Source organism: Chiloscyllium punctatum, chromosome 9, assembly GCF_047496795.1.
Source record: "Chiloscyllium punctatum isolate Juve2018m chromosome 9, sChiPun1.3, whole genome shotgun sequence".
Classification (NCBI taxonomy): domain Eukaryota; kingdom Metazoa; phylum Chordata; class Chondrichthyes; order Orectolobiformes; family Hemiscylliidae; genus Chiloscyllium; species Chiloscyllium punctatum.
The window spans coordinates 50,491,628-50,507,500 of record NC_092747.1 but is presented as its reverse complement, the minus strand read 5'-3'; the positions used below and the strand labels follow the sequence as shown (position 1 = coordinate 50,507,500).

At 38.9% G+C, this 15,873-nt stretch overlaps 1 protein-coding gene across 2 annotated transcripts in view; it reads left to right on the top strand.

The window, feature by feature from the left end:
• The window catches only part of aasdhppt (aminoadipate-semialdehyde dehydrogenase-phosphopantetheinyl transferase), an 86,402-nt gene that overhangs the window by 32,932 nt on the left and 37,597 nt on the right, over positions 1-15,873 (top strand). For both annotated transcript variants that reach the window (XM_072577495.1, XM_072577494.1), the window contains exon 3: positions 12,644-12,765. In XM_072577495.1, the coding sequence (XP_072433596.1) occupies positions 12,644-12,765 (122 nt within the window). The remainder of the gene's footprint in view (positions 1-12,643; positions 12,766-15,873) is intronic.

Below are 15,873 nucleotides of genomic sequence, written 5' to 3'. Positions count from 1 at the left end.
TTTGACTCTTGATCTGATTGTATCTCTGTAGGTAGTCCATATCTAGTGAAAGATTTGAGTTACTATTGTACAATCCTTTTAGCTGTAATATTGCATAATGGAATGGCCTCTGGAAATCTGAACTCAGTGAACACATCCATTATTTTTAACAAATACTGATTCCCACTTCTCGTTTTAGGTAGGGGTCCTACACAATCAGTTAAGACTCTTGTAAACGGTTCCTCAAATGCAGGAGTGGATATTAAAGGTGCGGGCTTTATTACTGCCTGTGGTTTTCCAGTTACCTGACATGTATGACATGTCTGGCAAAATTCTACATCCTTGTGAAGTCCAGGCCAGTAAAAATGTTTTTGTGTTTTAGCTTTAGTTTCTCGTACCTCTAAATGACTTTCTACTAGTAGTTCATGTCCAACTCGCAACACCTCCCTTCTATAACCCAGTGGTAATACAACTTGATGACTTTCTGCCCATTTTTCATTTGCCTGAATATGGAACGGTCTCCATTTCCTCATTAAGACATCATTTTTAAGATAGTAGCACTCAGGGATACACTCGGATTCTTCTTTCATGTACACTTTTTGATACAATTGCTTTAGTTTTTCATCTTTCTGCTGTAACTCAATTAATTTCTCTCAGCTAAAGACATCCACTTTGTCCTCCACCTGCATCTGTTTGTTTTAACCATTTGATCAAAAATGGTCTCTGATAATTCTACTTCAACTTCCTTATCTGTATTCTTTAATTTCTCCTCCTGTTTCAACTGGTGGCTTCTTGACCTTGTTACCACACAGTCAGGAAAAATCTCAGGATATGCTTCCTTTAATATCTCAGTTGTATGATTTTCCATTGGCTTTTCATCCATGGTAGGCAGCACTCCTACCTGTCACCCATATATATCGTTAGCAAGAACAAATTGTATTTGTGGAGCCGAGAGTTTTTCCAGTTCTCCTATCACCACTTCTCCATTTTTCACTGGACGCACTCACCTCACTCTACATAATTGAGCACTTCTTATCATACCATGATATTTACATACTGGCAGTTTTTCTGGCAGTAGTCCTTCTGAATTACATATTTCCACATCTCTCAACATCAAACATTGACATGATCCCATATCTCTTAGTACTGTAAACTCTTTACCTGTCCTCTGTGAGTAAACCTTACCTTGCAAGTAAATGGTTTAAGATTTTGCACTTCCTCCTTAACCAACCTCTGATCAGGTTGTACATTCTGGCTTCCATTATAATTTTCTTTACCACTTCAAGAAAATTCACTGGCTTATCCTGTTTTCCTACACCTATCTTCCCAGTGCTTTTTAAATCACCAACATTGATTTCATGTGGCCTACTTTATTGAAGAGCTTTTTAACTTCCCTTTACCCCGAGATCTACATTTCCCTTACCACATGAGGATTTCTTTTCACAAATTTCTATCCCTCATGGATTGTAATTGATGTTGGAAGCCAAACTTTTGTTTATGAACACACATCAGCCATTTCAGCTGCTAACCTTGCCATTTTAACTCTTTACTTTTCCACGAGTTCTCACTACTTCAGAAAATGAATTTTTGCACTCCTCCAAAATAATTGTCTTTCTAACAGCGTCATTGATTGGTCTATTTTTAATGCTCTCATCCATCTACCAAAATTACTTTGTTGATCCTTTTAAACTCAATATATGTTTGACTAGGGTCCTACCTTAGATTCCTGAAACATTGCCCATAGGCTTCTGGCACAAGCTCATATGCACGTTAAGATAGCTTTCTTCACCTCCTCGTATTCGCCAGATACCTCCTCCTGATAGTGATGCAAATACCTCACTAGCTTCACCTTCCAGCTTTGTTTCGATCAACAAAACCCACGTGGTTACTGACCATTCCATCTGTTTAGCTGCCTTCTCAAATGAGATGAAAAAGGCTTCTACATTTTTCACATCAAATTTAGGCAATGCTTGGATATATTTAAACAGATCCTCACCAGGCCTTTGCCTATGATTGTTTTGCTCATCCTCACTTTCTTCCTCATTAAGCCTGCCTTATACCTTCACCTCCATCCTATTAAGCCAACTTTCCTGTCGACGTTCTAATTTATGAAGTTCAAATTTTCTCTCTCTCCCTTTCCTCTTTCTCTTTCTCCTTTTCTTCTCAAGGGCCTTCCTTTTCTTTTTGGTCTGCTAAAGCGATTCTGTTATGATTGGATGATTTTTTTTCTCTTTTCTGCTTTGAATTGCATTTCACATTGTTTCATTTCTTTTTCTCTTTATTTTTCCTTTTGCCTCAAACCCAAGCTGCTTCATTTTCAATTGAATTTTAGGCATTTCCAAAAATTCTAATGGCCCTTACAGCAGGTTTAAATGCCAAGCTATTGTAATTATTTCTCCTTTTCTCATGGATGAAGTTACCTCTGTAACTCCAGCTTATCTCCCAATAACAGTAGCTTTGCCTTGTTCACCTTTTGTAAAGCCCCTAAAGTCACTTCTTCCAGCCCCAGAAAACTCTTAATGTAAGAGACATTACCCTTCCAAGCACTGTTTAAACCATCCGAATTTAGCACTCTGAACAAAAGGCACTAACACCTGCTACTCGCCACTTTTGAGTCCAGCAACCCTAAGCCCAAATTGGAACTACCAAGCCAATCCTGGATGAGCCCCCTATCTGTTATGGGCCAGCCCAGACACCCTCAAAATATGTCAAGAATGTAGCCTAACTCTAACTCTTTCTTATTTTAAAGGTAAATGTGAAGTGGGTGTTCCAGGTGTGATGCAGCTGGTCAAACCACTCAGCTTTAAGCAAAACAAAATTTAATTAAACTCTACAGTTGAAACACAAACAATATTGATTGGAATCTACTTAGTTCAAATAGTTTGGATGGAGCAGTTTTTTGTCAGGTGTGTCCAGGGAGGGTTCCTCACACAATATGTAGATAGGCTGACTAGAGGGGAGGCCATATTGGATTTGGTGCTTGGCAACAAACCAGGCCAGACGTCAGATCTCTTGATGGAAGAGCATGGGTATGGATTTAATTGGGGGAGGAGGAATTACAATGTTATTAGGCAGGAACTGGGGCCCCTAAATAGGGACAGATGTTCTCAGTGGAATGCAAGACAGAAATGTGAAAGTTGTTTAGGAGACATTTGCTGATGGTGCTGAATAGATTTGTCCCACTGAGGCTGAAAGAACCTTGGGTGACAAGGGATGTGGAACACCGTGTCAAGATGAAGAAGCAAGTTTACTTAAGGTTGAGGAGGCAAAGATCAGACAAGGCTTCAGAGGGTTACAAAGAACTGAAGAATGGACTTGGGAGAAGCTCAAATGGGGCATGGAAAAGCTTTAGCAGATAGGATTAAGGAAAACCCTAAGGTGTATACACTTACGTGAGGAACATGAGAATGGTTAGAGTGAGGGTAGGGCTGATCAGGGACAGTGGAGGGAACAGACCCCAGGAGTTTGAAGAAGTAGGGGAGGTCCTTAATGAATACTTTGCTTTAGCATTCACTACTGAGAGGGAACTTGATGTTCCTGAGGATTGCATGAAACTGACTGATATGCTAGAAGAGATTGATGTTAGGAAGGAGGATGTGCTGAAAAGTTTGAAAAACATAAGCACAGATAAATCCCCTGGGCCAGATGGGAAAAACCTTAGTTTACTACAGGAAGCGAGGGAAGAGATTGCTGTACCTTTGGCAATGATCTTTGCGTCCTCAATGTCAACTGGAGTAGTGCCAGAGATTGGAGGGTGGCAAATGTTATTCCCTCCTTCAAGAAAGGGAATATGCATAATTTTGGGAATTACAGACAATCAGTCTTACATCAGTAGTTGGCAAAGTGTTGGACAGGATTCTGAGAGACAGCATTTATGATTATTTGGAAAGCCATAATTTGATTAGAGGTAGTCAGCATGGCTTTGTTAGGGACAGGTCATGCCCCACAAACCTTATAGAATTATTTGAGGATGTGACAAAACACGTTGATGAAGGTAGAGCAGTGGATGTGGTATACTTGGATTTTAGCAAGGTGTTTGATAAGGTTCCCCATGGCAGGCCCATTCAGAAAATAAGGAGGCATGGGATACAGGTAAAACTGTCCGTCTGGAGACAGAATTGGCTGGCCCATAGAAAACAGCAGGTGATAGTAGATAGAAAGCATTCAGCCTGGAGCTCGGTGTCCAGTGGTGTTCCACAGGACTCTGCTCTGAGACCTCTGCTGTTTGTGATTTTTATACATGACTTGGATGAGGAAATGGAAGCATGGGTTAGTAAGTTTGCCAATGATACAAAGGTTTTTGAAGTTGTGGATAGTTTTGAGGGCTGTTGTAGGTTGCAATGGGACATTGATAGGATGCAGAACTAGGCTGTTAAGTGGCAGATGGAGTTCAACCTGGACAAGTATGGTCATTCACTTTGGAAGGTCCAATTTGAGTGTAGAACAGGGTAAGGGCAGGATTCTTGGCAGTGTGGAGTAACAGAGAGATCTTGGGTCCATGTCTATAGATCCCTCAAAGTTGCCACCCAAGTTGATAGGGTTGTTAAGAAGGCATAGGACGTGTTGACTTTCATTAGCAGAGGGATTGCGTTTAAGAGCCACAAGGTTGTGTTGCAGCTCTATAGAACCCTAGTTAGACCATACTTGGAATATTGTGTTCAGTTCTGGTTGCCTCATTATAGGAAAGATGTGGAGAGGGTGCAGAGGAGATTTACCAGGATGCTGCCTGGATTGGAGGGCATATCTGATGAAGAAAGGTTGAGGGAGCTAAGGCTTTTCTCATTGGAGCAAAGAACGATGAGAGCTGAAAATGTGTTGCTGGAAAAGCGCAGCAGGTCAGGCAGCATCCAAAGAACAGGAGAATCGACGTTTCGGGCATTAACCCTTCTTCATTCCTGAAGAAGGGCTAATGCCTGAAATGTCGATTCTCCTGTTCCTTGGATGCTGTCTGACCTGCTGCGCTTTTCCAGCAACACATTTTCAGCTCTGATCTCCAGCATCTGCAGTCCTCACTTTCTCCTCAAAGAACAATGAGAGGTGACTTGAGAGAGTTGCAAATCACACAATGCCTGATTATAGTCCAACAGGTTTAATTGGAAGCATTAGCTTTCAGAGTGCTGCTCCTTTATCAGGTGGTTGTCTCTGAAAGCTAGTGCTTCCAATTAAACCTGGTGTTGTGTGATTTGTAAATTTGTACACCCCAGTCCAACACCGACATCTCCAAATCATGACTTGAGAGAGGTGTACAGATGTTGAATGGCATTAATAGAGTGGATAGCCAGAGACTTATTCTCATGGCAGAAATGTCTATCACAAGGGGGCATAATTTTAAGGTGATTGGAGAAAGGTTTAGGGAACATGGCATAGGTAGATTCTTTACACAGTGGAATGCACTGCTGGCAGTGGTAGTGGAGTTGGATACATTAGGGACATTTGAGTGACTCTTGGATAGGCACATGGAAGATAGTACAATGAAGGGTATGTCGGTTAGTCTGATCTTAGAGAAGTATAAAAGGCTGGCTCAATATCGAGGGCCAAAGGCTGTGTTGTACTGTGCTATGTTCTATGTTCAAAAAGAAAACAGAATTTAGAATAACCTAGTTATCAAGTTGGTTGAGATTTCAAACGGTTAAGTAGCTGTTTCAATTCCCGCAACATTCCCTAAACATACCCCTTGGCAAAAGGTAAATTCAAACATTGGTTCTTACAGGCAGGAGAGATTTCAGAGAGTGAAGCCAGTCAAGAATCAACTGCTGAAGCTTGGAACCTTTCTCTGGACTGCAGCCGCTTCTCACTGTTACAACTAAAAGAAACTAGAAAAAACCTAAACGGGGAGAACTGAAAACTCCCTCTGCCATTGTTAAACTAGGCTCTTGCCCAGACATTTCAGCAACTCTGCCTTTACGACAAAAAAAAGGACAAAAGAACCTTTTTAAAGTGACAGCATCGTCACACCATACCTTCTATGTTCACATCCAAATCATTTATATAAATGACAGAAAGCAGTGGGCCCAGCACCAATCCCTGTGGCACACTGTTGGTTACAGGCCTCCAGTCTGATAAGCAACCCTCCATCCCTACCCTCTGTCTCTTACCTTTGAGCCAGTTCTATAGCCACATGGCTAGTTCTTCCTGTATTCCATGTGATCTAACCTTACTAACCAGTCTACCATGAGGAATCTTGTTGAATGCCTTACTGAAGTCCATATAGATCACATCTACCACTCTACCCTCAGCAATGTCCTTTCTTACTTCTTCGCTCGTGAGACATGATTTCTCACTCACAAAGGCCATGTTGACTATCTCTAATCAGTCCTTGCCTTTCCAAGTACATGTAATTCCTGTCCCTCAGGATTGCCCCTAACAACCTGCCCACCACCGATTTCAGGCTCTATGGTCTCTTATTCCCTGGCTTTTTCTTACTATCTTTCTTAAACAATGGCAGCACGTTAACCAACCTCCAGTGTTCCAGCACCTCACTGTATATATCGATGATACAAATATCTCAGCAAGGGACCCAGCAATTTCTTCCCTAGTTTCCCACATAGGGTACACCTGAACATGTCCCAGTGATTTATCCACATTTATGCATTTAAAGATGTCTAGCACTACTTCCTCTGTAATATGGACTTTTTTCAAGATGTCGCCAATTATTTCCTCACATTCTCTGTCTTCCATATCCTTCTCCACAGTAAATACTGATGCAAAATGCTCCTTTAGTATCCCATAGGTGGTCTTGCTACTCTTTAAGGGGTCATATTCTCTTCCTAGTTACACTGTTGTCCTTTAAGTGTTTGCAGAATCCCTTTGGATTCTCCTTAACCCTATTTGCCAAAGCTATGGTTGGAGTAACTGGAGGGAAAAGAAAGAGACAACATATCTTGAAAATGAATTAACTCCTATCAGGTTCTTTTCAAATTCATTACTAAATGCTTGCCAGAATTTTATAGTGTAATGTCAAATGTTTAGAGTCTCAAAGTTTGTTGAAATTACATCTCTGAATTTCTGTCAGGGAGTATTTATTACAAGTTTAAAATTTGTTGCCACTGTAGGGATCAGGAAGTTCCACAAGATGGCACTCTGAGCTGGAAATATACATAGCCAAAGCTTTGTCAGATACATATTGTGGTACTCTGCATGTTTAATTTGTGAACTCCTTTGATATTCTTAGAGCTGTGAATATAACTAAACCCTTTACAATTGAATATACAATGTTGAAGAAAATGAAAGCAAACCAGCTGAGAAATTACTTTTGACTCTTCCTCGATTTGACAGCAAACCAATACAGATTAGCAATCATCAATGTAAATAGCAGACTTAAGTGAGCAGCCACTCTGTAAGAGCCGGTTGGTGGTAGTCACAAAAAAAAACACCATTCAGTGGTCATTTCACATAAGGGCAAGTTATGTGTTCTTGTGCGAGGTATCATGCAAGCTGCCATGTTTTTTCATTATGAATAGTCAAGTCCTTGAATTTAAGGGCTACCCTCAAAGAATGTAACTGATGAGTACTATCGGGAGACCGTCCCAGGAAAAGTACAACGCGAGCTATATGAACATAGGAGTGGTCATTGAGCAAGCCATTGGGAAGCTGAAGATGTAACTCAGGTGAATGAATTAATCTGGAGGCACCTTCCGGTATGTGCCAGCAAGCTCCATTTAACACAGAATGATTGTGGCATGCTGCACTGCACAAAACAGCACAGACCTTAACCACTGATAAAAGGAGACATGACATTGCAGCTTTCATCTTGCACTTACCAGAACCAGGATGCGACAAACAGACTTGAAAAAGGGACACCATTTTATACAACATGAGAAGAAGGTGCTGATTTTGTAGTACATTAGAATGCCTCCAGACTACTCCCATGGACCCCTGGTCAGGAGGTACCATATGAAACCTTTACTAAGGGGACAAGGTAAGAGATGTAACAGCACCTTGACCAGTGTTCCATTTCCACATTCTGTTTTTCTACCATCCCTTTCATAAGCCATAAGGCCTTCCACTCCAGCTCAGTGCTGTAGAGGCTTTGCTGCACTTCAGGGTGGTATTGAACAGTCAAATTGAAGCTTTCCTACATTCTACTTAAACTGACAGATAAAATATTCAGACCATTAATTAGATGCCTAATACATTGGGTGCCTCATGCAGGTCCCCACTTATTCATGGAAGTAGTCATCAGTACAAATGCCTGAGACATTAAGGAGCTAGTGTTGGAATCAGACTGTTTGAATCTCTATTCAAACATGCAAGGCTTCTTTGGAGAAAACTTCATATATTTTCTGGAATTCCTCTTCTTATTAGTGACCCCATCCCCACAAATGGCTCAGCACCTGCTAAGAAGAGCTTAGCTTATCCTATGCACTCTGATCAGGACTCTCTACTTCTGTCCCTGCCTTCAACACCTGCTGCTGCTGCTACTGGACACTTCTTCATGTCAACAAAAATGAGCAACATTACACGTGAGTTATGAGTTGACCACTTTGATAAATGTTGGCCCAAAAAGATCCTGTAATCAGTCAATGAACGGTGCCAGCTGGATTGGCACTACCAAAACTGATTGATAGTGGGTGTCACATAAATTCTATGGTGATACCTTTTCAGATTGTAACCTCATGTGAGGAATCTGTACCCTTTTCCTGCACTAAATCCTGAAGAATGGAACATTTAGCCAATATTGGAAAGGAAGCCTACTGCTGACTAATGCCTATCTTGCTCCCTCAGCAGTTGAAATAATAGTTCTCTATTTTGAACACCACTTAGAAGCAGCACCAAGAGTAACAAGGACACAGAATATGTTCTTAGTGAGGGCAGCTCAATGTCTGTCACCAAGAGTGGCTCAGCACTGGCTGAACTGGCCAAGACCTGCCAAATATATCTGTAGGTAGAGCGAGATCCTTGCCTTGGGAAAACCCATTTGCTCTCATTGTCACCAAACTACCCAGTCAAATGTATCTGTCCATGATAATGTTGGGACAGAATTAACCACTCAATCCCTGTGGAGAGAAAGTCCCATCTTTATCCTGAGCACAACTTCTGTTGTGGTTTGTGGCACATCCACTGTGTTAAATAGGAATCTGCATGTTTTTGTTACAATTTGCCTTCTAGTAGCTATTCATCTTGTCAAGATTAAATGCTGTCTGATGTCAGCCTTAAATACTACCTAGCTGGAGCACTCATTAACCTCAGTTGCCTCAATGCTTCCATAGACAGACATGATCTAAGTTTGTGGAGTTTGTCGTTGCCCACTCCACACCAGATTTGCAGGCCACTTTCAATCTCTTCTCTTTCTACGTACAAGAAACGCAGCTTGTAAATGACTTACCAAAACAAAACTCATTTCACAATTTAGATCTGATGACTAATAAAAAATAATCTTTCTTAGTTTTTGAAGAGACTTCTCATATCTTGACTGCCACCTGTTTAAATTTTAATTTTAATGCGAGTTACCCATCTAACAATGCAATCATTGTTTATTGCTGCTAATAAACATGTTGGGTACTGAATGTTATAAGTGTGTCTAGCTTTTTCAGGTTTTAATTATTGGAGTTTTTAAAAACAATTTTTTTTAACATTCTTCTTTCTCCTCAAGCCAATCTTCTCTTTCCATACCTAATTCTAATGTCAAATACCATTCACACTTAGCCTTCCTTGTTCAGATAGTTCTATTGGTTTCACACTCCTTCAATCTGATTGGTTAAGGAGACATGCAGTTGATAGCCTTGTTCACTGAATTCTGAAATGTCCTATAGGGGGTACTACGCAATTAATAAAACAAACTTCTCACAACTTGACAATAAAAAGTATCATGGACGTGAATCTGGAAATTGAGCAAATCCAGCTGGTGCCGTTCATTGACCGATTACAGGATCTTTTTGGGCCAATATTTATCAAAGTGGTCAACTCAATGTAATTTCTAAAAATCAAACTCACACGTAATGTTGATATCTCACGTTTTTGTTGACATCTTAAATCCCAGCCATGTACTTTATTTATAGTATTTTCTAACAAGTATTTGAAAGGTCACATGTTCTTGTTATCTGTTAAATTCAGAATATTTAGTATATATTTTAAAGCAGCTGTTCAAACAGGCAAATGTGAAATCAGTGCTCTGAATTTTTCACTTAATACTTTTATAAATAAATGGTGATAAATTGAGCCTTCAGCATACCACCTCCACAGTGGTAACTATTACAGGTTTTTCTGAAATCTCCAAGTGGTTGGAATTGAACAATTAGACCAGTGTACTGCAAATGTCCTTCTGTAAACACTGATAAAGTCTTATTATATATTATGCTTCACTTCTTCTGCAGCTGTAAACACATTGGTGCTCTGTCCAAATAATGATCTTGTTAGTGAGGTATACCATACTCAGTCATCAGCTATCTGCTGTGACTTGTTGATTGCTTTTCACTCACTTTTCAAATGAATGATAAACTGTGGTTCTCCTGAAATGAGCAGAGATACTCTATATGTAGGAGTGTGATTTTTTTTTAGTCATTCCCTTTCCATTCTATGTTTTCTGACTTCATTATATTTTTTGTAACACTTGTCTTTTCTAAAATAAAACACATTATTTTAACTGATTTTTGTTTTCGATATATCCTATTCTCTTGAGTGTTTAGGCTACATCAGCTAAATGCATAGATTTAGAGTGTTGCTTAGTTAATTGTGGTAATTGTAGAAATACTGTAATTGCCCATCACAACACGATTCCACAGAACATTGACATTAAAATTAACGATTTTTTACTATAAATTTTAATTGTAGTTTATGTAATTTCTTAACAATTCTCTGGAAACATTTTTTTGTTTCACTTAGCTTTGTGTTGCATGTAGCATTATGAGTCTTATTTAATTTTGTTCTTCTAAGTTGTTAAGGCAGCTATGCCATTTGAAGAAAAGGTAAAACCCAATTCATTGAGTATCTTTTCAAAGTATTAATCACAGAAAAAAACAGCAAGTCTGAGGATTCAGAGCATTTTAGAATTCAGCAAAAAAATTGTTTGAGGAAGAGGTTGAAAATAGAGTATCAAAATAAAACTGCAGGAAACATAAAGGTAACTGTCAAAGCTACTTTGACAGTAGAGAAAAAGATTAGTAAAGACCCCATACAGTCAAATTTTAATGAGAAACAAAGAAATTGCAGAGGAATTGAACATATACTTTCGTTCTGTCTTCACAAAAATATACACAAATAATATCCCAGAAGTGTTAGAGAACCAAGGGTCGAGTGAATGGTAGAATTGAAAGAATCGGTATTAGTAAAAAAGAAAGATGCTGGGAAAATTAATGGGGTTAAAGAGTGACAAATCCGTAGGGCCAGATAATCAACATTCCAGAGTACTAAACAAAATGGCCCGAGAAATATCGGATGCGTTGGTGGTCGTCTTCCAAAATTCTATAGACTCTGGAGTAGTTCCTACAGTTTGTTGATGGCAAATATAACCCACTATTTAAAGGAGAAGAAGAGATTTTTAAAAAAACAAATAATTATGGACCATTACAGACCAGTTAGCCTAACATCAAAGGCTATAATGCTCTAAAAGGTGTAATAACAGAATATTTAGAAAGCATTAATGGGATTGGACAAAGCCACCACAGCTAAATGAAAGGCAAATCACAATTAACAAGTACTGGAGATTTTTTTATAATGTGATTACTAGAATAGATATGAGAACCTGTAGATATGGTTATTTTGGATTTTCAGAAAACTTTCATAATTTCCCTCATAAAAGGTTAGTAGGCAAAGTTAAAGCACGTGATAGAGAGTAATATATTGGCATTGATTCAGAATTAATTGACAAACAGAAAAGCGAGTCAGAATAAATTGATCTATTTCTGAGTGGCAGGCAGTGACCGTTGGGGTACCAGAAAGATCAGTGCTTTGCTCCCGGCAATTGGCCAAAAACCTTTGTCTGTACTGTAGTTATCTATGACTCTTAACAGTGCCCTGAATAGCTGAAGTATAACCTCCGTACGTTTGTCTTAAATTCCTCTTGCAATAAATAATAATGTTAAGTTATTCAAATGAATTGTAAATCGTATCTAAGCATCTAAGTAAAATGTTCACTGTGCTGTGATAGATTTTGCCTTTCTGAAGTATATTACTGAGACCTTGAAGAAAGGATATCTTGTCATACTCTTGATTAATGATTGGCTGGTACAAAAATATTAGGTAAAAACAAGGACTGCAGATGCTGGAAACTAGATTCTAGATTAGAGTGGTGCTGTTAGAGTGAGGCAGCATCTGAGGAGCAGGAAAAGGGCTTTTGCCCGAAACATCGATTTTCCTGCTCCTCGGATGCTGCCTGAACTGCTGTGCTTTTTCAGCACCACTCTAATCTAGAATCTGGTATAAAAATATTACCATCCCAGTGCTCACTGATTTCATCGTTCATTTTGTTGAGCTTGAATGTACCACAAATGCAAACAAAAACACAATGATAAATTACAAAAAAGACACTGTAGAAAAACAATATGGGGATTGGGAAATCCTTTTTTTTCTGTATGTATGTGTTCAATGACAATATTGTATCTTTAAATGTACCAATTTTGCCTAATCATTTGGAGCTTTTATAGCTGAGATTTTCTTTATATTTCATTCATCAGTATTTATCTATTAGTAACGTAACTGAATGTTCTTTTCTCAACATCTCTGATAGGTAGTAGCTCTGTTGCAGAGTTTTTCCGCATCATGAACAGACAATTCACAGATTATGAATGGAAAACAATCAAGATGGCAGGTGATGAATGGGCGCAACTGGATATGTTTTATAGGCACTGGGTATGTTATATTTGAGCATCAATGTTTTAGCCAGCTTAAATATATAAACTAAAATGCAAATATAAAGTCAAAAGGAATAAGAGTACAAATAATACATTCAGCCCATTGAGACAGCTCTGCTATTCAATAAGGTCATGGCTATAGCCTTAATGCCACTTCCATACATGTTTCCCATAATACTCATCACTCAAAACTATGTTGAAATCAGCTTTGAACATTTTCAATGACCTTGTGCATAAGCAAATTCCAAATATTCTGGTGGAAGAAATTCCTGGCCATGGGAGACACCTTGTTTTAAACTCTTATGCCAAGTTGTACATGCCACCCTAAGAGGAAACATACTCTCAGCATCTATCCTGTGAAGCAGAAACATATGTTTTAATATGAGCAGCTCTTACTTTCCCATGCAAGGACATTCTCCCCTAAGATGGGAACCCAAAACTGTACAGAGTACTGCAAATGTCATCTTACCAATGTCTTGCTCAGTTCAAATAAGACTTTTCTACTCTATCCACCTTGCCAAAAAAGGTCAACATGCTTTGAGTCATTCTAATTACTTACTGTACCTGCATGCCACTAGTTTGTGATTTATGTAAAAAGATACTTAGATCCCTTTGTATCTCTCTCAATTTTGATATTATTATGCTTTTTGATCTGACCTTGCCAAAGTGGACAACATAGAGAGTAGACAATGAAGCCCCTTGCACTGCTCATCCATTTGATATGATCATGGCTGATTGCATCTCAACCTCAACTCTACTTTCCTGCCCACTTTCCATAACTCTTCAAGCCATTGTTAATTAAAAATCTATCTTCTCCAGAAATTTACTCAATATCCCAGCATCCATTACACTCTGGGATGGTGAGTTCCACAGGTTCACAACCTTTTGAAAGAAGTAATTTCTCCTTGCTTATCTTGAACTATGGCCTCTCATTCTAGATTGCCCCACATGGAAATACTCCTTTCTATATCTACATTGTCAATTCCCTTTAGCATTTTATATACCTCAATTAGATCTCCTTTCATTCTTCTAAACTCTGAATCTCTTTTCATCTCTCTCCCTCATCCCAGGAGTCCATCTAGTGAACCTAACTGAACTGTCTCTAATACAACTGCATCCTTCCTCAGTACTCCTGGTGCAGTTTCACTAATGCTTTGTACAGTTGCAGCAATGCTTCCCTACGTTTATACTCTATTCCTTTAGCAATAAATGCTGAAATTCCATTTGCCTTCAGTATTACCTGCTGTACTTGCACTCTAATTATCTGCAATTCCTGTGCAAGGACACTCTGATCCCTCTGTGCCGAAGCACTCTGATGTTTCTGTCCATTTAGATAATGAGTTGCCTTTCTATTCCTCTGACCAAAATTAATAACCTCACACTGATCCACATTAAACTTCATTAGCCAGATTTTGGCCCATACACCTAACCTGTCCATATCTATTTGTAAATTTCTTATTTTCTGATTGCGACTTACCTTTCCACCTATTTTAGTGTCATTCTTAAATTTGGCTATTGCATTTTCTTGCCCTGCATCTAAGTTATTAATGTTGATGGTAAATAGTTCAAGCACCTGTGGCAACCCATTAGTTACATCTTGAGAACCAGGGAAAAAAAAAACATTTATCCTGATTCTTTCGTTTATGTTGATTAGCCAATCCTCTATCCAAGTTAATAAATTACCCCTAACCCCCATGCGATCTTACCTTGTGAAATAACCTTTTGTGCAAAAGTCCAGACATACTACAGCTGCAGGATCGCCATTATTCGTATTGCTTCATACATTTTCAAAGAACTCTATCAAATTAATCAAACCTGATTTAACCTTCATAAAACCATGCTGACTAATGGATTATAATTTGACTTTCTAAATGTTCTGTTATTCCTTCCTTCATATAGATTCCAGCAGTTTCCCAATGGCACATGTTACGCTAACTAGTCTGGTTTATCCTACTTCTAGCCTCCATCTCTTTTTGAACAGGTGTGTTAATTTGGCATTTTTATAATCCATTGCTTCCTTCCCTGCATCCAGGGAATTTTAGAATATTAGAACCAATGGATCCACTGTCTTTTGCTGCGACTTCCTTTATGACCCAGGATGTAGGTCATCAGGCTCTGGGAACTTATCTGCCTTCAATCCTTAGTGATGATTGTCTAAGTTCCTCCTTTTCTATAACCTCTGCATTACTTGGTAGGATTGGATTAGATTAGATCCCCTACAGTATGGAAACAGGCAATTTTGCCCAACAAGTCCACACCGACCCTCCAAAGAGTGACCCACCCAGATCTATTTCCTGACATTTACCCCTGACTGATGCACTTAACACTATGGGCAATTTAGCATGGCCAATTCACCTGACCTCCAGATCTTTGGATTGTGGGAGGAAACTGGAACGCACAGAGGAAAGCCACGCAGACACGGGGAGAATGTGCAAACTCCATTTAGACAGTCGCCCGAGGCCGGAATTAAATCCAGTGTTTGAGGCAGCACTGAGCCACCGTGCTGCCCCGATTGGGATGATACTTATGTCCTCCACCATAAAAACTGAAGCAAAATCTTGATTTTGTGACTCTTCCACATCTGTGTCCTCTGTTAACTCCCCACTCTCATCCTCCAAGGGAGCAACATTCACTTTAGCAATTTTCTTCCTTTTTATATACTTAAAGAAGCTTTTGCTATCCATTTATATATTTTGCACTAGCTTTCTTTAATAATTCAGCTTTGCTCTTTTAATGACTTTTATTAATCATCCTTTGTTGATCTTTAAAATTTTCCCAATCTTCCAGCCATCCACTCACTTTTGCAATATGGTATGCCTTAGTTTTTGTTTTTATTTCATCTTTAACTTTTTTGCTTAGCCATGGATGTTTCTTCCCCATCTTACATTCTTTCTCTGTTTATCATGTTGCTCTCCCATTACATTATTAGTCACAGTCTATGTTAGAATAATTAACATCTCACATTATAACTACTCTACAATTTTCGCATGTCTCTGTAAATTTCTTGAAAATTTATTTCTGCATACCTCTTCCACCAATTGGAGGCTAGTAGATTACAAACAGCAATGTAATGCAACCTCGGTTATTTATTAGATGAAACCAATTA